Source organism: Syngnathus leptorhynchus, chromosome 7 (assembly GCF_054491065.1).
Source record: "Syngnathus leptorhynchus isolate UIUO chromosome 7, UIUO_Slep, whole genome shotgun sequence".
Lineage (NCBI taxonomy): Eukaryota > Metazoa > Chordata > Actinopteri > Syngnathiformes > Syngnathidae > Syngnathus > Syngnathus leptorhynchus.
The window spans coordinates 2,252,497-2,275,063 of NC_141201.1; the positions used below are offsets into that span (position 1 = coordinate 2,252,497).

Here is a 22,567-nt window from a genome sequence, read left to right on the forward strand (position 1 = left end):
CAGGCTGGCTAATAAAGTGGAACAGTCAAAGTAACAGCAGCCAAACCTCAATTTGAAATCTTAATCCAGGCTAGAAACCATACCAAGAAGCACTCACCCTTGTTTTGAATTCTAATCTAGATTTCAATTCCTCATTTGAATCACTAACACTTGTTTGAAACCCTTATATGAAACCCTGGCTTGATTCTCTAACTTCCAAAACCACTTGAAACTCCAACTTTTGTTTGCAACCTCAATAAAAAAAAATCATAAGTCTTATTTCAGCCTATGATGCAGGTTTGGAAATGTAAAGCCCCAAATTGAAACCCAGCCCTGAGCACTTTGTCTGGAGTTGAGGTGGAGGCACCATATTTTCAACACTTTGAATCTCAATAGCTGAATATCCATTATTAGTCCCAGGAGAGTGATTAACGATGTCACCCATTCGTGATTACACTGCAACCCATTACAGATGTTTGCAACTATTCACGCCTCCAATTGAGCTTCATTAGAAGCCCGATGAGGCTCCATCACTTTGTGGCTGTGGCTGTCTCCTCTCTGGGATCAGATCAGAGCGGACCCCCCTCCAGGTCAGCCCCCCCCCCCCCCCCCCCCTGAAATCTCTTGTACCCCTATACTGGTGAATAGTGATGGGCCGAGAAAGGTGAACATTAACTTGTGTGCCGTAAATCATGACAAAGCTGCGACAGCATCAGCATGACAACATCAATCTGTCAGACATTCGCCTCGAAACGTATGAGCACTTTAACACCTTGCATTACAATGGAAGAAAACGTTTTTGTTTTTATTTTTTTACAGTAGGCCTACAGATAGAACAAAATTGGTGGTGCAACTCTGCAAGTTTGTGTTATCAGGCTTGACATCCCTTTGAAACCCCAACCCGTGATGGAAATGAAAAATCTGAAAATCCAACTGAACTTTAATTATAAAATGGACATAGATGGAAAATAAACTTTGAATTGTGGTTGACCTTGTGGCAAAACTGAGGAAGGCGCGTGCTGAATGTGTCGGCATGTTTGGCGGTGTCACAAGAAAGGATGCTACATCAACTCCAGCTGTGCCCCAAAGGGCCTCACGGAGGAGGCGGCACAGCAGGGGTCAGGGGTCGGGAGGCTAATTGGTCACCGCTGCGACCCCGAGACTCATCTTTGACGCGTTAACACTTGCGCACGACACGGAGCTCTTCCATCATCACGCCTCCTCTTTTCTTGTTGCTGCTGTTGTGCTGATTCATAATGATGCCAGCACAGTCATGGAGATGAGAGCGGTCGTCATGGTAACGCTTTGCAGCGCCACCTACAGTGTTGTCGACGATACTCTTTTTGCCAGATTATCATTTGTTTACATCTCTATAAGTATCTAGCTAGCTAGCTAGCTAGGTCCTAGCTGATGGATTGTTGCTAAATGAAGTGTTGTCATTCATTGTTATTGGCATAAATCAGGACAGAAGCTAAAGTCAGTTAGCATTTAAGCTACATGAGTTGTGCTGATGAGAGCTTTTCCTAACAGATGCGTGCACAGCCCCTTTGTAGCTGACAGGAGAAAAAGGTTACAAAAAAAAAAAGAAAAAAAGGGCCTGCTCAGATCTTTGCAGGATTCCTGGGTGTGAAAATCAAAGGCCTCATTGAAAAGCAAATTGAGCAACATCAGGGGATTACAAGACTGAGCCCTGTGGGATGCCAGGCTGCAGGTCACAACGGGGATACAAGGACATGCTGTGTGGAGATACTTGGGACAGGGGGGGGGGGGGGGGGGGGCGTCACACTGCACCAGTGATAACTTCAACCCCAACTGAAGACTTTATGGCGAGTCATCAGATTTAGCTGCCCACTCTCCATACTTGTCAAGGGATATTTGGAAAAAAAACACAGCAAGTCTGCCATTTTGCTTGGAAAGAAAATGCATGAACATTCCATCAAAAACTCAAACAAAAAATATATGTCAATGAAAACACTATATTATAAAAAATAATACATGCAAAATAAAAAAACAATGAAAATCAAAAAGATAATAAAATAAATAAAAAGAAAATAATTTCTAAAGCATTAAATTGAAATCAAACCATAAAAAAAAAAAGAAAATCCGTGTCAAGCAAAATAACGACAAGGACCCATTAATGTTCACTTTGAAAAACCTTTACTCAAAATATCAACATTGCCTCAGCACATATAAATAATGATTTAGGATTGATTTTAATTTTATACAAAAATAATACATTAAGAGTCGAATAAAATCACACGCACGCATACAAACGCACAATGTGGGTATGAGTGAGCGTCCCCTGGATCGGACGGCACTGAGCACATGCACCTCATAACAGTCAAGAAAGCGTCAAAGCGCTACCAACATCATGACCTAATGTTTCCATGGGAATGTCTAATACTGTTGGGTGTCGGGACCCCCCCCCCCCTCCCCTTCCTCCTCCCCCACCCTTGAATTCCAGTGAGCTGCTGTCACAAAATGAAAGGAGTGGTCGTTTCTCAACCTAGTGGTGGGGGTCCAAGTTTATCATCAACAATATTTATATCACAACATGGGTGATGAGGAGAAAATTCTTGTCTCCTTTGGCCTTTTTCCTTCTTCCTGCAGGCAGCGTTAAGCGAAAAAAAAACAAAAAAACAAAAACCCAGACGCTTGTGCAAGTTGTTGGTGCTGTCACTCACATAGTGCATACAGTAGATGTACTGTATATATTAAATTTTCTCATCTTCCTGCTTTGAATCTTTGCATAGTCCTTTGAAGATTGTCAACAAACAGAAATCACAGTATGTACACACACACACACTCACACACACACACACACACACACACACACACACACACACAAGTGAGCTCCAAACAGGAAGACTTTGTGGTGGCGATAATACGCCGGATCAACAAGCATCGGGTCGGGATTGTCGCGCAGTCCAAAGGCGTGATTTGTTTTCCTTGTGCCGTCACTTGGAATTTAAAAAAAAAAAAAAAAGAAAAAGTGGGCTCGGCAAGTGAATGGACCTTTTCAGAATGTTTGTAAACAACAGGCGCCAAGGTTACTTCCGGGTGGCAGAAAGTTCGATGACCTGAACTAAAAACCGACATAACCAGAAGCGAGACGTCTTCTCGTAGATATGTATAAAATATTTTCTTGGGTTTAACGTTAACAGCACCAGTCGCCAAAAAGAACCACGAAAATGAAAAGTTGGCCCCTCCGTGGTATCTAAAATCCTGAGCTCCTGGTTGGCTTAGAGTGCCTCGTTGAGGGCCATAAGTGCACGCGCATCACAGAGAGAAAGTGAATAGAATAGGCCAGCCTTTAAATATGTAGGACTAATATCTGTTTTCTTAATAATCATATTCTATTTATTTTATCGGTCACTAACGGGCCATGATCATTATTTCAGAACAACAAAATGCATTATTGCTGATGTCTGTGGAAAATATACCTTATAAAATCACATTTGAGAAGAAGGCAAAAAAAATTAGGATTGAAGCCATTTCCTCTTTTCTTCAAATTTATGTCCCTCCATCTCGCTAATAGTTCCATCTTCTGCCATCCGAAAGTAGGTGTGACGTCACAGCGAAAAGGTTTTGCCATTTTTAAGCCCTGATCGTCGCCTGGCAGGCACTGTGGTCCACGCTCTGGTCCGTTCTGCCACCCGGTCGTCACAACCTTTCGGTTGCTTCCCCCCCCCCCCCCTGCCCGATTCGTCATCCGTCGCCAAGGTGACGGGCAAGCGGGTAGTGTGGAAAAAAAAAAAAAAAGAGGGGAAAAAATGCACTGGGGTTGCCGGGCAGCGGGGAGCTTAGGTGGACACGCTCTCACCACGCTTGAAGAGGACACTGTGGAAGAAAAACAGCAGACATGAGATCAAAAGTTGGCTCAGGGGAACAAAATGGCTCCCGATTATCATCCCCATCATGGAAACAAACATGGCCGGAACCTGGATTCAAACTACATCTGTACGTTTAGGTACTTTTAGCACACACCTGACCAAATAGAAAGAGTCTGTTTGTGGAATTTATTTGGACCCGACTGGCGGCGCAAACAGATGATAACAAGCTGACCCGCAGGGCAGAGTTGTCAGCGTCAGGTGCAATAATGGAAGCTTTGTGGGTAAACAGAGAGTGTTGTTAAAAAGAAGAAGAAAAAAAAAAAAAAGCTCATGAGAACAGGGCGGGCCTGGATAAAGAAAGCCCTGATAAGGAAAGACCTGGGAGGGCCCACCAGTTAAAAGTAAAAAAAGTACTTGATTGAAACCTCGAATATTTTCACGACAGGTAAATCCACATGCCCTCATTTGCATAAGCGTATATATCGATACTAAACTATATCATGTTTATTTATTTTTTTAATGACAGCCCAATTTTGTTTTCTTCAAATCCCACCTGACTCGCTTTTGGATATTTTGGATAGGATGCATGATAAGCAGTGAGGTGAAGCTTGCTTTCCTTTACCCTCCTTCCCTCCCTCCCTCCCTTCCCATCTGTCACGCCGTGTGGAGCCATCAGCGTTGGGCCTCGCTCAGCGTGGGAAATTAAGCGTGTGAACGCACCGACGACGTTTCAGGCCACGGGCGGAAAGGGGAAGAAGAGGTGCAGTGAAAAACAAACTTCAGAGCCTTCTAGTTTTTCTATTTACGACTTGACACTATTTTTTCGATGCTTCCGATGTGTTTGGAAAATGTGTCGCACTCAAGTGACTCCGCCCCCCCCACTTGTGCTCCTCGCCATCTACTGTAGCATGACACCAAGCTGGATTAGGAGCCTCATTTCCTCACGCCATCAATCAACGTGCGTTCAGCTCCAAGGAACGGGACGCACATTGGACAGGAAATGGAAGGATGGAGGAGTAGATTTGTGTGTGTTTGTGTGTGTGTGCATTTAATTGACTAATAAAACAAAGTATTTACCCAGGAAAGACCCCCGAGTTGCACCATCTTGTTTACCGGAGCATCCTAATGTGTGACAGGAAGTCAACAAGTCATCAGATGAAAACACTGTGTGTGTGTGTGTTGTGTCAAGAAGATGATCATTAAGGCAAACTTTGACGATCAGTAAAAAAATATGTCTATGATTGAAATGAAGCGCACGTTTTTCGTCGCCGAGACTGACCGTTTTGCTGGCCGACATGCTGAGTGTACCGATGCTGTTGGCGTCCGTCACCACCATGGCCGACGGGAAGCGCGACGGGTGTGAATATTGCGGCGGCTCCTGCTTGTGCGAGTACACTGTCGGGAAATAAAAAAAAAATAATTCATTTAGAATGAATGGGGAAAATAAATATCATAAGTGGTTACTGACTGTGCGAATGCGTGACGGCGGCCATGAACGGCTGCTGGCTCATGTGATTGGGCGACAGCTGCATGAGGCTCTGCTGGTGAGGACTGTGAAGCTGCTGCGAGAACTGAACGGGCTGAAGGGCCGCCAGGCTGCCCGCCACGCTGTTGATCACCGGCACCGACTGAGACTGCGACGTGTTCAAACCTGAAGACAAACGTTTGGCGTTGGAGTCAAGGTGCTTTTGGAAATTGTGACCTCTAATTTGGGCCTACTTTGAGCGATGGCCATGACTCCAGAAAGCGGCATGATGAGGTTTTGCGTCTGCTGATGGCTGTGATGGGAACTGTGGATGTTGGTCAGCGTGCTCACTGGAGGTAGGCCGCCGCCTGAACCTGAAATCTGAAAGCAGAATGGACCATTAGAACTTCTACTTTGCACTGTTGCAACACAAAAGGAGATTTAAAAAAAAAGAAAAAAAAATTATAAATACTGTGTGCTGTCCCTAATGTTGTGTCCACTGACTTCAAGTTCAAATTCTTTTACGAAAGGGCGTGTATGTATGCTTGGGCAACAACACACACATTATCAAACTCAAACAGTGATAAGAAACAAAAAGGGTGGCTTTAAAAATCTTTAGGAAGAAAATATCTGCAGACGTTTTTTTTGTTATTCTGGCATATTTGTACGTGTGATTTCAAATGTCCACTTGTGTTGTTGAAAGCTGTGTTGCATCTTTTTGAGCACAAAGTAAATATTTGGACAAGGCACAGTGAAGAACCGACAAAGAAAAAAAAAAAAAACATAAACGCATGCGTCATTTATCTGTCGGAGTGGCGTTTAATCGATGAGGACAGAAACGTTTCTTTGTCCGCAGAGGGACCGACATGGCAGTATAATGTGCTAATTGTGCTAAAACACGGAGTGGCTTCTTATCTAATCTGGGGGCCGCCATGTCAGAGGTGCGCTCACTCACCATCTTGGCGTCGGGTGACAGCAGACTGTGGCTGGGGTCCAATCCCCCCGGAGACACCTGCTGGAGCACCGACTGGCTGGTAGCCAGGCCGCTGCTAAGGTGGTGGCTAATGCTAGTGGACGACGTCACCTCGCCAGGGCCTTGGCTGTAGCGCACTAAAATACAAATAAAACATACATCAAGTTATGTGGAGCTTTCTTAGATTAAACAACAGAAAACGTTCCTTCAAAAAAAAAAAAAGTTTGGAGGAAGCTATGGAATTGAACAACAAACATTATTGTTATGTGTTAGCTAACTCGCTAATGTCACTGCTAATTTAGATCAGATTTATATAAAGTGTTTTTGAAACATGTCGGAAGTTTCTTTGTGACAAGAAAAACTGTTGACAAACAGTCTGGTGAATGTCTTTACGACCGTTTGCGACCTTGAACGAACTCTGACGAAAATAAATCAACATTAAGGCCGTGCGCAAACACTCGCCGACGTTCTAGCGCTGAGCGAGATACGGGCTTTCGTCCGACAGAGCAAACAAACACAATGCCCCCGTTGCCCCGGTCCCCTGCTATCTAACTCGTTTCGGCCAAGGCCGTCCGTCCGGCGTGACGACATGCGCTCCTCCTCACCGCCGGGCCGTAAGCTAAGCTAGGGCTAAGCTAATGCGGTGGAATGCTAGGCGGCAACGCTGACTGACAGTCGACTGTTTGACGATGCAAGGCCCCCTGGGCTGTGATATCAACAGAGTCAACATTACACAATTACAAGCAATGTCAAACACATTCTTATCCACACACACACACACACACACACACACACACACACACACACACACACACACCGACTGTTTGCGCTCCATCTTCCTCTGTCCATGACCCAGGCGTGACAGCGGAACGCCCAACTTTACACACTAGTACCAACTTTTTTTTTTCCTTTACCAAAGTAGACGAGTCGAATGAGTTCTTTTCCTACATACGACTGTGAGTAATTTCACCACCTCTGATTCCGAAGTATTGAATTCAGTTTATGATGTACAGTATGGCGTTGAAGGGGGGAGGGGGGGGGGGGGGTCCAGATGCATTTAGCGTGCAGCTAGCAATGTTTGCCCAACGCTGCACTCGTTGCTAATTGTGTTGACTGAGCTTAATTAAGTCATCAGTCTTGTTTTTAGGGGTTGACGGTGAGGTGTGAATCTACACAAATATGGTCACTTCACTTCATTTGCCCACAACTTAGCAACCAAATACTAAATGGGGAAGGGGGGGGGGATTGCTAACGTTTTTAATCCTGACGTAAATATTCACGGCCTGCTTATTGGCATCACTGGACAGAAAATAAATACAGCAAATGATTTCCCCACACCCGCAATTACACTTTTCTTGAATCCAAATGAGTCAGCACGCCATCAGCGGACCACCTCAGGCTAACTGGAGGACAAGGCGCCATTGAGAAAAGGGAAGTCCTGGAAGAAGACCCAGGGAGTCCATCATCTACAGGCCGGCTCAAGTATATTTAGCAGAATGTGTCTCTCAAGCATTTGGAGTTATGAGCGGCTCCGAACAAAGCGGGCCTGAATGGCCTCCTGATACTTGAAGAGGACCAAGATAACTGCCCTTTTATGAGCGGCCCTTCCATTGTGTGCCGAGCGGGGGTCAGCGGTCCGATGGAGTGCTTTATTGTCCCGCCGTCGTGTTTACAAGGCCCCGGCCGAGGTTTGCGGGGGCCCTCCAGTAATGTCCGCTCAGACAATATGAAATCGGACAAACCGGAGGACGGCAATGAATCGCGGTTAAACGAGCGCTTTGTCTTTTGATTTGACGTTTGGACGCTTAATAGTCCTCGTGTTGTGTTGTCTTAGCATCACAATGAAATACTGCTTGTTGGGTTAACTCAGAACTGGGCGGGATGAAGTAAAATGAGTCAGTGTTGGTCCGAAATCTCTCTGGCCAGAACATCTTTGAAGGACCGCTGCAAATGGCCGAAGCGAGAGGACAATTCTTTGATCCGACCCATTGATGAACTCTCGGGCGTGAGTGAAGGTGCGGCAAAGAAAAGGGGAGAGGGGGGGGGTGGGCATCTCTCACCCCTCTTCTAGGGGGCTCATCAGTCCTATCCGACCCAAAAAGAGCCAATACCCCAGTGGACAGCTCCTGCTGCTTCCAAGTCTGCAACCAGCCTCTGCAGCCCATAAAGGTAAAAAAAAAAAAGGGAGTTGGGGGGGGGTGGGTGTAAAATGTGACCCCCCACTCCTTGAGGAACCAGCAGAGATAAATGAACCTAGTTTGCAGTCATCTAATACAGCAGACAATGGGGTTCCCCGCCGAGGAAGGGTATAGTCCCAGGAGCTCCTTATCAAAGGCCTGGGAGATGTAGTAGCGGAGGATTTTAATTGTCCATTAAGCTCGCATAATACAGGCCGTGCCCCAGCAACGCAATGAGACACCCCGCCGGGACATTATGGCCCGACACTGAAAAACAGCTGATGCCGTCGGGAGGGATGCCAGCAGGACACCTTGTAAGCGGCCAGCTGAGAGCCAGGCCCGACGTGGAGGTCAACGCCTGGTCAGGTGAGCCCGGCGACCACAACAACCCAAGATGGACATCGATCCGGAAGTCAATAGCGACAATTAGCCCCTCCCTCTATTTTAGCACGTAGAAATATGAGTAAAATATGTGAGTTTGCTGACAGGGTGGATATTTTTGGGCTAATGTTAGCATTGATACCTTAGCGACAAGATTCAGTTAGCAAGATGATTGTGATGTATCAATTTTACTATGACAGGGTTGCACATGTTCATCCAACGGCGCACATAATTAGCATTTTATTTGAGATCGATTTGATGACGATCGAAAATCGATTCGGGTGAAAAACTTGTTATTTTTCTTCCCGACAAGGTGAAAAGAAGGTAAATAGACGGCCGAGCGACCGGTTTATCAAAAAAGGTAAAAGAGCAAAGCCAAGGCAAACAGTTTGTTTTCCCTCGTGTTCGGACACGAGCGGACACAATAGGTCGCTGGCCGCCACTTTTATGGAGGCTGAGTGATGGCGCGGCGGATAAAGCTAACAGCTTTGTTGTTATGTCGTATACACGCCAGGTAGACTTTGTCAACAGCAATCACTCGCAAGGCAAACACCGGCGTCGGGGTGAAATGGTCACGGGCCGGTACGGTGAGCGCCTTTCCTCGCGACTCGACGCGGAAGTGGCAGCGCCGCCAACCGGCCCGCCCGCCCCTCCCCGAAACCGGCCCGCTGACCCCGTGCCGACCCCGAGGACGGCCGGCCTTTGTGTCCTCTGTGCCCGGTCGGCGCGCTGACTTTGGAGTGGAGATTGCAGGTACAATGCGGATTGTTCTCAGTGTGTTGTCAGAGATCCGAATGACAATGGCATTTGCTCAGCACCACTCACTGGTGCTCATTGATCACTGGTCTGTCTTTCTCTCGCTCCGTAATCGCATCAACGCGTGCGGCCTCGTCAAACAACAGCTCTCCGACCTGCTTGCGACCATTCGGTTTTTTTTTAACAACTTGATTTGACCATTCCTTATTGATGATATTCTTTTGTTTCCTTTCATTTATTAATTGGTATTTTAATACCTGCACAATTAATGAAACATTATTTTGCACATATATCAATAAATAAACACATTGATGTTCATATGGATCAATATAAATGTTAACAAATTCTGCCTAGCAACAAGGTGTGATGGGACCCCAGGAAAACAAAGTGAGGAATTCCACAAATGATCTTACTTGGAGGTGAAGCGCTGGTCTGCGGGTGATGAGGTGAGCCGTGGGACAGCAGCGGGTTGATGCTGTGCGTGGTCGGCGTGCTGTAGGCGTCCATGGCTAGCTTCTGCCTGAACGCTTCTTCCTTGCGTCGATTGGCGAACCAGTTGTACACGCGTACCTCCGTCACCAGGTTGGAGCCCAGACCTTGAGCTTTGGATGGCGACACCCCCCTCTGGAGGCACTCGGCTCTAGGGGAATATCCACGATGATTAGGATGGCTCCGAATTTTGGTATATCGTACGTAACGGCGGTCACCTATGAGAACTGGAGTGGAGGTACCACTGTTTTAAATCAAGCTGTAGTTCCACTTTTGACCTATAGGGGCAGCCCATTATCTTGCACCGCTATTGCAGAATTTGTTTTGTTTTCTCATTCCAGTTTGACCCACAAAAAAAGTCCATGCCCGAAAAGACCTTTGGGACATTTCCAGAGGAACTTTCCTCAACTCGTGAATCTAAGCTAAGGGAATCTAGTCTTATGGGGCTGAATTGAATTCAGCTACTCCAATAACGTACGAGGAAGTGGACCTACCTGTTGCACTCCTCTACCAGCGCCTCCCTCTCCTCCTTGCTGGGGTTCTTTTGCCTCTCGTAGGCTTGGTAGAGGATCTGTTGCGAGGCGGGCCCCCATTTGAAACGATTACGTCTCATTTTCTTGGAGGAGGGCTCGCCGCCGGTGTCGTCTCCGCCGCCGCCGCCGGGCTGACCCATACCCTGACCGGACGGGTTGAACTCTGGGAAAAAAAACACCGGATCCTGATTGCCTTTGTCTGTCATATTGCTGCCAGAACCTTGCACAGCCTGGTTGAACTCTGTGGAAATAAGAAGAAGCACACATGCACTTGTTATGATGGCCCCGATGGCTTTGCGCAATGTTTGTCAAGACACTCAAGAAACACTCCAAGACAATCCAATGGCATGTGACAACACACTCGAGCAGGGCTGGTTAACCTTTGACCTAGGAGGCCGGTGGGTGCCGATGGGGGCATTCTGTCATGATGAACACGTGTAACCAAATTTGGTGCAAAATATGATAATATATCATATTAGCAATCAACAATTGTGGGCAAAGGTTGCCCACCCCTGCTGTGCAAAAGTCTTGGGTCAAGCTCACATGTGCCAGTGCCATGCGGGCGAATTTTTTTTTCTTTCGTCTGGTGACTTACGTCTGAGGATCTCCCGCTGCTTGCGCACGTACCAAGTGTAGAGGGCGGCGCGCTTCTGGGTCTTCATGGGCGTGCCCTTGTTCAGGTGCTGTGAGAGGTGCGACTGATTGAGGCCTGTGATGTCCACCACTTCGCGTTGTGGAATGTTGTGCTGCTGCATGTAACCTTTGATCATACGGGCGGCGCGCCATGGATCCTCCCTATATATATATATAAAAAAAAAAAAAAAAAGTTCAACTCAGCAACACAAAAACGTCACACTACACTTTGTGACTAGTTTCCATTTTTTGGCAAAGAATTATTCGAAACAAATCACTGTCAAAGTGTGGTATGAGTACCACTGGTGTTGTGGTGATGCCCTCTAGTGGTAGGAATACTCATCTCGGCTCAAGTACAGTTTAGTTGTATTTAACTTTTAACTTCATTACTAGAGCCTGAAAAAAAGTTTTTTAGCCTGGTCATGATTAATTAGCCAATTAATGAAGACAAAATTGAAAAATATTGTCATCTCTTTTGATTGGGGGAAATTTTGTGGAAAAAGTTTGAGAAACAGTGACCTACATAACCTCAACCATCCTCCCCACCCCGGAAAATGGACCAATCAGAAATGTTTGCACGGCTGTGTATCAGAATCCACTTTTTGTATCCATAGTTTTTATTACTAAGATCACAACGTCCCCGTGACCTGTTTGTAGCAGCTATATAACTTGGGGGGGTGAGGCCATTCTATCACAGCAACTTGAATAGGCTGCTGTAAATATTTTCAAAAGGTGCGTTTAAGTGCTGCATGGAAAACTTTGAACTTTACAGAACAGCATTGGATTGGAAAACACCTGAAATTTCGCCATTACTCCGTCAGAAATATGCTTTAAAATGTTGACAAAAATGCGTCGCGTTGGCTAATTGTCGTTTGAAATACGTCAAATAGCAACTACACGAATAAATACTGTTATGATAAAGATTTTTCACGGAATATTGGCAGCCATTTTGTGAATCAGCAAATTCTCATTACAAACATTTCAAGATTCAGAAAGAATCGCCGAACTAAAGCAATCTAATGAATTGAATAAACAAGTCATTATGTCATTTGTAAGGCAATTTTTAACTCCGTTAAGAACGAAAAAAACAACACGCGTGCTTGTGTTTGTTTTGAGAATGTGAAGCCCCGCGTGTGGAAGTGTGAGATGTTAGTATATAACTTTTTTTGACAATGAATAACCCGATTCCCATTGAAGCCTAATCGCAACACTGTGTATCTTCCAGTTGATGATTTATAGAATAAAATTAATAAGAAGTCCACGCGCTCGCTCGCTCGCAGGCTCCACGTGGTTTTGACTTGCTGCCGTTGGTGCTGCTCGGATAATTTTCTCTTTCGGCAACGCCACAATCGCGGAAAAATCCGTTTAATTTTCATTCTAAATAATTATTAATAATATTGTTACTGTTCACCTTTTTATAACACTTCTTAATTCGTTATCGCTTCGAGGTGGTAAGTATACATTATTATTTCGTTATGTGTCTAGTCGAAGTAGTAAAATGAGCGGTTTTTTTTTAAAACGCTTCCCATTTGACTTTTCTATTATTATTAAATGGTGGAAAGTTGAAATTGCCATTTTAGTATTATTATTTTTAGTCGTAGTAGTAGTAGACCATGTTTAGGTTACCGTTACCTAACGCTTCACCTTCAACTTCCCTTTTTAACCTTGCGAGGCCGAAAGTATAGAAAATATTCTTATTATCTTATTAGTATTAGTATTTATTTATTTAGTGTAGCAGTTGTATGGATAATAGTAGTCGTAATAGTAGTAGTTTTATTATTACTGTAGGCCGATATATTTTTTTCCACATTTTTTCTTAATACTGTCTTCAACTTCTATTTTGTTACGCTCGAGAAATGTCGTTGAAATAATGATTAGTTTATTATTATTATTTAGTAGAAGTATTAGTGGTAATAGCATAAAATAGTAGTACTGGGTCTCTTTATTTTTTTCTAACGGTCTGTTCTTTTTTTTTATCATTGCAGGATGGAAATGATAAACTGTTTTTATTCATGTTGAAAATGAATATTGTTGAAATGACGTGTCCAGTTTGTGTACTGCGGGAGCGTGACCTAGATAATCTTATCACTTTTGAAACCATTCCTAAAGTTAAACAGATTACTCTATATATATAGTGCGGGATTGCTCGGAGCCATGTTCGGCCATTTTCGTGACTTTTTTTTTTTCTTCCCCCAAAATGACAACAATAATGAAGTGAACGTAGAAAAGTGCCGAATGACTCACGCCAACATGCGGTCGACCTCGGCGCGCTGCTCGGCGGCCTCCTCGGTGTTGAGGGATTGCAGCTCCTTGAGGATGGGCGGCGTGTCGTAGTCGTCGCCGTCCTCCGAGCCCTCGTCGCCGGACAGCTTGGTGGCCGCTTTCCCGTGGCCGTTGGTCAGTGTGTGGAACACCGGCTTGGCGTCGCATGACTCGCCGTTGGTGTTGTTTTTGTGGCGCGGGGAGAGCGGCGATTGCAACCTCTCCAGCTTCACCCCGAAGCCCCCGGCCGGGTTAGGGTCCATGTCGTCCAGCGCCTGGATCAGGACCTCCCTGGTGAGCCCTGAATCCAGCAGTGCGCTCAGGAGCTCGTGCTGCAGGGACGTCAATTTGGACACCATGTTGGAGAACATCAAAAAAAAAAAAATGGAAAAAAAAAAAAAAAAGAAGTGTATAAGTTCCGTTCGGGCTCTTCGCTCCAGCTGACACCTGTTCTAGGGCGAGGAGGATGGATCTACTTTGCCATGGATGCTGCCGCCTTGCTCCAGGGATATAAAAGATGCTAATGAGGGGGCCGGCTGATGGGGGGCCTTAATATGTAAATGCAACTCAAGAAGTAAAAGAAGAAGAAGATGAAGACGAGGAAGGTAAGAAGTAGAAGAAAAAAAAAAGAATAGGGAGGAGGTGGAGGCCCTCTCCGGGCCATAGGTGTTTACACTGCCAGGCTGCCGCAGCTTTTATTGGTTCCGCTTATCAGAAAGGCGACTTTGCTGGACTTTGGACGGCTTATTGTGAGTCATAAAAAAGAGAGAGCATGCAGCGGCACATTTTGCCAGCAAGCTCCGTGCGCATGCAAGGAGCTCCTCTCCTCTCTTCGGCACCATCTGAAGAGTCACAATCAATCGGAATCTTGCTGCTATCAAATGCTGATAATCTCCAAATATATCGGAACTTTTATAAATGTGTCCAAATGAAGAATGAATATTTTTCTTGCATTACACTTTTGCCATTTAACAAGTATTTTTGTCATTTCTAATGAAACGTCATTTTTATTTTCTATTTCTAATTAATTTCATTTTTTGAAATGTTTATACTTTCGACATGAAATTGTTCACATTTAATTATAATTATTTACATACATTATGATATTTTTTTGGGTCACTTTAGGAACAGTGACCCAATTTTAGGGTGACAGAACGACATTTAGTTTTTTGTTTTAATTGCTATCAATGATCACAACAGGTCAGATTTGGGTCAATAAAAATGCAAGCAGCAGTTGCTACGGAAACAAGCATTTGTCTTGCTCTTTCTACCCATATTATTTTTGTTTGCATGACAAACATACTGGAAAGACGTTACATCCCACAACTGCAGATTAACTAAGTACTGGCTGGATGTAGTATCAATACGGTTGATCATTAGTAATACTGCGTGGATGCTTTGTTGTGAATTATCTGCTAAATTTGCCACCTTACACGTAAACATCAGGTGATAAATGGGCCGTGATGTCGATGGTGGCTGCAAAAAAAAAAAAATCCATTGTATTCTTCTGCACCTTCAAAGACCTAACGGCATGTTCTCTTATCTGCCGCTATTGTTGTTGTTGTAATCTAAAATTGCAGACGCACACCTGAGCCGCCCTTTGCTCCGCCGTTAAGAACGACAAAAATCAACCCTTGCTAGATCGCGCTATTTTATTGTCAATTCCATTTCTCCATTTACTGTGTAAAAGCAAGTCAAAATGTAGAATTTCGCACATTTGGTGTAGTACCACTTTGTGCCACAACACGCTGGGCAGCACTGAGTTCGACTGGAAGAGATGCAGTGCAATTAAATGCAAAAAAAGAAGAAGCTGAGATTGTAATATTTTCTTTTTGTAAAGGGAAAATTTATGATACATGTTGAGCGTATATGAAATTGTATTGAATGTAACATTTTGTGTTTTAAGCATGACTCAGAGGCCAGGAGGTCAGACAGAAGGAAGCCAAGAAACACAGACGCCCCCCCCCCCCCTTAGGATAACACACACAGGTGAAAGAAACACACACACACACAGGCACAGACACACACACACTTTCTCAAGTCTCCATAATGTAAAAATCCATCAACCATTAACAGCAAATAATAACAAAAATCTGGAAAAAGTTGATCCAGTACACAGAGGAGCATCCCGCCCTGTTGCGAAAGCGACCTGCGCACTGGAGCGAGTCTCAGAACATCCAATGCTCACCACACGCTCACCTGTTTACCTCAAATGTTCTTTTTTTTATTTTTTTTTGAGACCAGTCGATCGACTCGTTTTCATATTCAATATTGCAAACTTGGCTCAGTATCTCATTTTTTTGGGTTATTTTTTTCTTAAAGTGCATCACCTGTAGCCAGCTTGACGTACGTTAGCAACAAGAAATTTCACCCACAAAAAAAGGCTCACGAAAAGACTAATAAAAAAAAAAAAAGGTCTCGGGAATCAATCTCCAAAATGAAGCTTGTATTTTGTCAGGATTTACTGTAAATGTCAGAATAAAGGCAATCGGGTGGCATGGACACGTTCCAATAACCTCTTGCAAGCTTTTTTTCTGTCCGTCTGTGCCGCGTGGGTGCAAGAAGCGGAACATTGCGAGCGTTAGCCAGCTCCAAAGGGCAAGGGCTACATCGCGTGTGCGTGAGATTCAGGAAGCAGCGGCCATGCAGCGTTCCGCACAGTGAGTCGGACCTTAGCCTCAACCTGAACTCTCTGAACACCCCCCCCCGCCTCGCACTACCACCACCTTGGCCCTCCCGTTGGGAATTGATCAATCCTCAACTGTCGGAGCACATCATAGAATTAAAATGTTCCGTTAGGGAGGTTTGTATCATCAATAAATGTGCATTTAATATAGCTGTAAAAAAATATTTATCTTAAATTTGTATTTAGCATTAAGCATTTATGGCTCTAAATGAGAGCTATTTTTTGATATTGTCCTAAATTCTTGAAAAAAACTTTATTGACATTGCTCATGGAAACATTTGTTTGTATGAGTGGACTTTTTACCTTTTAATCATCCAACTTGAACAGATTTCTTTTTTCTCCTTTCTTGCCCTCCAGGAATCAAAGAAAGTTTCTGTTTCGATGGCTTTTGTCCACTCACTCAGCCACACAAGAGGGAGTGGCGGCCAGGGAACAGATTCCTGCAAGGAGAGAACGCCTCATAAAAGTCGAAGATAAGACCCAATCGCACAAAAACCCAATTAATCATGCAAATCATGCGGCGGACATTTTGTAATGTTATAAAAGCGCCGTGATTGCATCACGGTCTTCCGACACTGGCAGCCAACTTTGATCCCGGACAAGCTCACGAGATTGAATCACCAGGTTGCCTCCACCAATCATGAGATTGGGTCAAGAGAAGTGATTGAATTCCAAAATAAATGATCATTTATGTTCAGCTATTTATGCCAGTGATGTAGAGTAACAGGCAAATCAATTAAATGCCCTTTCCAAGAAGAACAAAAAAAAAAAATCAAGTCAGATTTTGCAACATGAAATGTGGTAGACATGTCGTTCATGACTCGACCTAAAAAAAAAGTCGGAAGAACTCACACCTGAAAAGACACAGCAAGTCCACCATTTTGATTTGTAACTGCCACTCATACGAGAGAATTTGTATTCTTTGGAGGAAAGTGATGGAGGAGGTTGGCATCCAAATGCCCCTCCCGATTCCTAAACATGACCCGCCGGTGATCTTTGGCTACGCTGAGGCCCGAGGCGACCAATCTCGTGGGCTGCGACGTGTGCGCTCTGTCAACACAGCAAACTGTGTGTGTGTGTGTGTGTGTAGATAGGAATCAAGCCCAAGACTTGAAAGTCACTCGGATGTGTTTGCTCTGCACAAAGTGTGTATGTGTGTGTGTGTGTGTATGTGTGTGTGTAGCCAAGGATTGAGCATTTCCTGCTCTTTTCTTTTCTTAAATTGAGTCCCATTGTAGCAGCTTTGAACATTCTGAGTCATGACACTGAAAAATATATGTCCTGAGAGCATATCATCGCTCCCTTTTTTTTTTTTTTTAAAGCACCAGTGGAAATGACCAAAATAACATTAAAATGGCAGCTTCAAAACAAAATGGCAGGCTTTCAGGGGGTGATGTTTTTTTTGGGGGAGCAATGTCACAATCAAGGTCAAGTGTGAACACCATAGAGGAACAACTGCTAACTATATAAAAATCAAAATTGCATGTTTAGGAGATGTGTACACAACGAGCGACCAATTTTACAAGTAGACTCTTGAGTTGCATGACTCTGGCAATGCTAAGCTAACGTCAATGCTTTCCATTGCCTTTGATGGGAATGTTGCCCCTGCCAACATGGCCGCCAGGTTAACCTGCTCTCAACTGTACTACTGGAACGAAAAGATTTTGACAGTTACTGTACAAAAGGTCATTTGGAATAGACTGGACAGCATTTTCTGTCCGCCAAAGCTAAATTGATGACGGCTAGGACTACGCTAGCACCAACAACCCCCACCAGGACCCCCAGCCGTCCCAAACTTCGTCACTCTCTCTTGCGCGCTGGCGGCTGGTCAATATTGACTGAGGGATGGAAACGAGAAGCACTTTGTCACACTGCCATTTCGCTGCTTTGGTTTCACTGTGACTAGACGCACTGCTATGGCGAGACATGACATTAGGTACACCTGCGTTCATGCCCTCGAATTGAAACTGGGTCACGTTTAACAATTGAGCCACTGAGAACTAGAGAGGGTTAACTACAAAGATAGAGTTAGTAGTAGTAATTTTCGCTGGTTGAATTTTGTGAGGGCTTCAACTTGTGTGCTCTCGTTCCCACAAAAGGTAAAATATGCAAATAGAAAAAAATTATTTTCAAAACATCTTTACAATATACATTGAAACTTGTAAAAACTAAAATGACTAATTTATCATTTTTTGGAATAATGAATGAAATTGAAAATAGGAAAGTATTATTGAAATCAATTAATAAAACATCTAAAAACATACATTGGTTCCAGACTTTTTTTATAATTATCATCATTTTTAAAAATAATTGATTCATACAATAATAACACCATGTCACTTTTTTCCAACTGGTCAAATAAAAGAGGGATTTCCAAAAAGTGATGCAAGTAGCATTCAAATGTGTTGCCAGGTAACCTATTTGTGAGGTTCAACATTTGCATGCATATGGTAAAGCTGTCATAAGATCAGACTTTGCATAGTTGTGTGCTGGTCCGAGTGGAGTGGGACTACACAAACGGCACAGTCTTCTTTTGTTATAACTTAGTAGCCTTTTGGATGGCTCTTTTGCTGAACTCACTGCTGCCCCCTCGTGTACCGAAAGGAACAAAATGACATGTTCCATTATTTGATTTTATTTGATCTATTTTCTAGGATTATTATTATTATTATTAATAGCAGCAGTATAGTGCTGGTACTAGTCATAGTAATTGTACACAGTTTTACTATCAATATTTATGTGTTTAATTCATTTTTACCATATACAGGCTTAGTAAATATGCATTGTATATTTATATATACTGTAGGCTCAAATAGTTAACATTTTAAAGGAAATAATTAGTAATACACAATAGAATTGGAAAAAATGAATTAATTATTGCTGAACCTATATGAAATAAAACCAAATGTATGAAAATATAACTGATATGAATATTGCATTTTGAAAAAAAAAAACTATTCACATATTTTCCAGACTTTTTTAATAATCTAATTAAATGAGGTGGCACGTCTGCCTTGTTTTAAAAATCAAATGGGGCCCAACAGTAGAAACATTCTCACACTCAACAAAGAGAAGATTTCAAGTCTCATAATATGATGAAAAATATGACAAAAGTTCAAGTCAAATGTTGTCATATAGATGGTGAGTGTCCTTCAGAATGCAATGTTTGTCCAGAACATTCCATGTGTGGCGGCTCGCTAGCGCGGTGCTAACGTGGCGCTAACGGCGTGCGAGCATGCGACCGCATTAATGAGCCGCTCTACGACTTCGACGCTTAGCGGTCGAGGAAGTCGAGCAGTTAATGACTTTTCTCACAAAGAAAAACACGAAAAGCATGAGGAAGGAAGCAGGGGGTGGGGGGGTGTCCTAAAAATCCAATTGCTCAGAATTTGCGCCAAATTTCATTTCAAACCACATTGGATATTCATACCGGATCATACCTGCTTGCACTTTTAACCACAACTCAAGTTTTGTTTCATAGGTTGGATCCCGGTTAGTATAATCTGAAAGAAAAAAAAAAAAAACTTGGATCAGGCGAAGAAAAGTGCACCCGAGCTAAAGCGCATTTTATTTTTGGAGTCTTCTATCAATCTCTGAAGGTCATGTTGACAGAGCAAAAAAAATAAATAAAATGATTTTAATTGACAAATTAAATCAGCTGGCAAATTCAATATTTCTCAAAATTTAGGAACAGTTTTTCTAAATGACTGTTTCTTCTCAGATTCTTTTTAGGTCCTCTCTCACGACCACTTGTAGTGTGCGTAGAAAGCAATCTCCGGCATATTTCATGGCCTCCGCTTAAATTTACGAGCAAAACCTCTCTTTTTATTTTGTCCCATAAAATGTCCAATAAGCAGAGAAATGTGACGGTAGCCGCGTCGACCTTTAGCGCGTGCAGATTATTCTTTCTGTCAGCCATTGGTGTGACAAGACGCGGTAGCGGGTTATCTCAAGTAGCAGCCTAGCCTCTTTGTTTTTTGATTTCCGTCTTTCTCGTTCGCTGTTGACAGTTAATATATAACCCGGGCCGCCGAGGATTCGCCACATTTCCTCTTTGTCGTACGCGGATCGATTCCACGCGCCGTCGTCATTGTCAATAGATTTCGGATGATCGGATGATCATAAAGACGTACGTTCACGTGTCGGACAAGTTTTGGGTTCAAAATGGACTTGAATCCTCTTAAATCAACATTATTATTTTTTTGGGGGGAGTGCGTTTATTCAAGTGAGCTCGAGAAGGATTCCAATTTTGGCCCGGTGCCACCTAATGTGCAAGCCGGAGTTATCTATTATTTCACGAGTAGAAGACGGATGGCTTCACACTCGGTGGACCGCGACGTCTGTCCCGTCCCGTCCCGGTGTGGCATGTAAAAGCAACGTGGTCCTCACGTTCTCCCTCTCTAACCTCGGCGATGCGGTCCAGCGTCTGTTACTCTTTAAACGGACATTTGGCGACACTCACCGACATTGGCGGCGGCTCAAAGTTGAATTTTTTTTTTTTGTGGAGACGACGAAGGTGATGATGGACCAGCCGGCGACAACTGAGGAAGAGAAGCGGTTCAATTGTGAGGGATGACAATAGGACATGATCTGCTAACAAGTTTTGAAATCACCTTCGCAGTTTGAGGTTGACACACAAAAAGCCTGAAAAAGAAGCACAAACAGACAAAAAAAAAATAAAGCTTGAAAAAGGGCAGTGAATATTTGTCCGAGTTAGACAACATTCTACGACAAAAACCTGAATAGTGAAAAGTAACTAAGGCACGGCAAATAGCCTGAAAAAGAAGCACCCATCTAAAACTTGGGCCTGGTACCTTTCCTCTAGTGGACTCTGTCCCTCAGCTTCCACGCTCCTCTGCTCATCCTGAAAATTAATTCACATGCACATCTCTGAGTGGCACACCAGCACATTAAGCCCCCCCCCCCCCCCCCCCCCTCAGCCCCCAAGTTCGGGAGGCATCCTCTTGGAAAAAAAAAAACATCCCACTGAAGCTTGCTGGCAAAACATCGGTTTGACCTTTGCCTCCTTGATTGTGTTCCCACCATCGCATCGCGCTGCTTGTTGGTTTTAGCTCAAGGGTAGGGAAACTTCACCCTAAAGTCCTGAGTGAAGAGTAAAAAAAAATAAAAATATTAGGTGGGACCCCATTCATAAGAAGTTGAAATTTGAAGGAAGACAAATCTGTCAAAATGTACTCATAAATGGCTATTTCAAGCCAAGATGGCTGACTTCATGCCTATTCTTGAATTTTTTTGGGTGGGTCAACTCATGATAGACATGTCAACCAAACTTCATCTTGCAATTTTACAAAATTTGGTAGCAATTAGACAAACTATCTAGAGACTACCATCAAACCCTAAAATGACCACCAAAACGTAAAATGGCCTTCCCGTGCATTTTTCAAAAACGAGCCATTAGCTCTGGTGTCCGTGGCTTTTCTCAGCGTGTCATTTGTTGCTACGGGCTGGTGGGGAAGACTTATTGGGGGGGGGGGGAGGTTTCGCAACACTGGCTGCTTTGTGGAGGACAGAGAAACGATAATTGGGGGCCATTAGGCGGCTTGGCCAGGGCCACTCATGCACAGCCAGTTTGTAGATTGAGAAAACACGGTGACTGCACAGTCCCATCGCCCGTGTCCAGGTCGCTTACCTGTGTGACTTAGCCCTGGCGTGACCCCTCCCAACACAACACATACCTTCTGGTGTCCTTTGTCTTTAAATAAACCTTGACTAGAGTCAGGGACAGACTAAAAAGCAATCAAATAAAAAAGTCGCTTTTATGGCACTTGGGGGGGGGGGGGACACACAATCCCATTTACCTGTCTTGACACCACCTTTGAGGGTTATTTTCAATTCAATTGTTGATTTCAAACTGCAGGTTCATAAAATTCAGAATTAAAATAGAACGTTAGATGATAGGAGAGCGTTACAACTTGACGGTGTTTAGAAATGAAAATGTAAAGCCAACGGGGATTGTTTGAAAGGCGTTAGGTGCACTTTGTGCCATATTAAACCGCTCAAATTAAATTTATACGCTGGAGCGTTGGTGCAAGACAAACACAGTCTCAAAGGACAATTTCAAAAAATGATCACTCATTTCAAGATAGAATCGTTTCATAAACGAATGCTTAACATGAATTAAGATAGCCCCAAGCTAGCTAGCGGGCAATGTCCTAATTGGAGCGGTTTAATTGGACCTTGCCATTTATTTTTCAATTCTGGGGTGGGGTGGGGGGGAGGTTCAATTATGATTGTGGCATTTCCATTCAGGTAATTTCAGATACAAATGATGGTTACGGAATGAATTAAACCACCCAAGTCAAAGTCGCAGTGAAGGGTCCAAAGGTACAAAAAGTACTTCCTTTCATGGGGCCGCCATCTTTTTATGGTTTGAGATCAT

At 43.7% G+C, this 22,567-nt stretch overlaps 1 protein-coding gene across 8 annotated transcripts; it reads right to left on the reverse strand.

Moving 5' to 3' along the window:
• Window positions 1–2,742: 2,742 nt before the first annotated feature.
• On the reverse strand, window positions 2,743–21,062 carry hnf1ba (HNF1 homeobox Ba). 8 transcript variants are annotated; one of them, XM_085916156.1, is made up of 14 exons: window positions 20,982–21,062; window positions 20,781–20,811; window positions 20,630–20,708; window positions 19,608–19,670; window positions 16,471–16,607; window positions 13,464–13,813; window positions 11,182–11,381; window positions 10,548–10,827; window positions 9,978–10,204; window positions 6,233–6,387; window positions 5,532–5,658; window positions 5,281–5,463; window positions 4,890–5,207; window positions 2,743–3,819 (listed from the first exon to the last, which is right to left on the reverse strand). In XM_085916156.1, exons 6-14 carry the CDS (start codon window positions 13,742–13,744, stop codon window positions 3,395–3,397), a joined length of 2,196 nt encoding a protein of 731 aa, XP_085772282.1. In that variant the 5' UTR covers window positions 13,745–13,813; window positions 16,471–16,607; window positions 19,608–19,670; window positions 20,630–20,708; window positions 20,781–20,811; window positions 20,982–21,062; the 3' UTR covers window positions 2,743–3,394. The 8 variants fall into 8 exon arrangements, with proteins under 8 accessions (XP_085772282.1, XP_085772283.1, XP_085772281.1 ...); XM_085916157.1 differs by having other exon boundaries at window positions 20,781–20,986; XM_085916159.1 differs by lacking the exons at window positions 16,471–16,607; window positions 19,608–19,670; window positions 20,630–20,708; window positions 20,781–20,811; window positions 20,982–21,062 and having other exon boundaries at window positions 3,657–3,819; window positions 4,890–4,934; window positions 5,092–5,207; window positions 13,464–14,159.
• Between the last annotated feature and the right edge of the window lie 1,505 nt (window positions 21,063–22,567).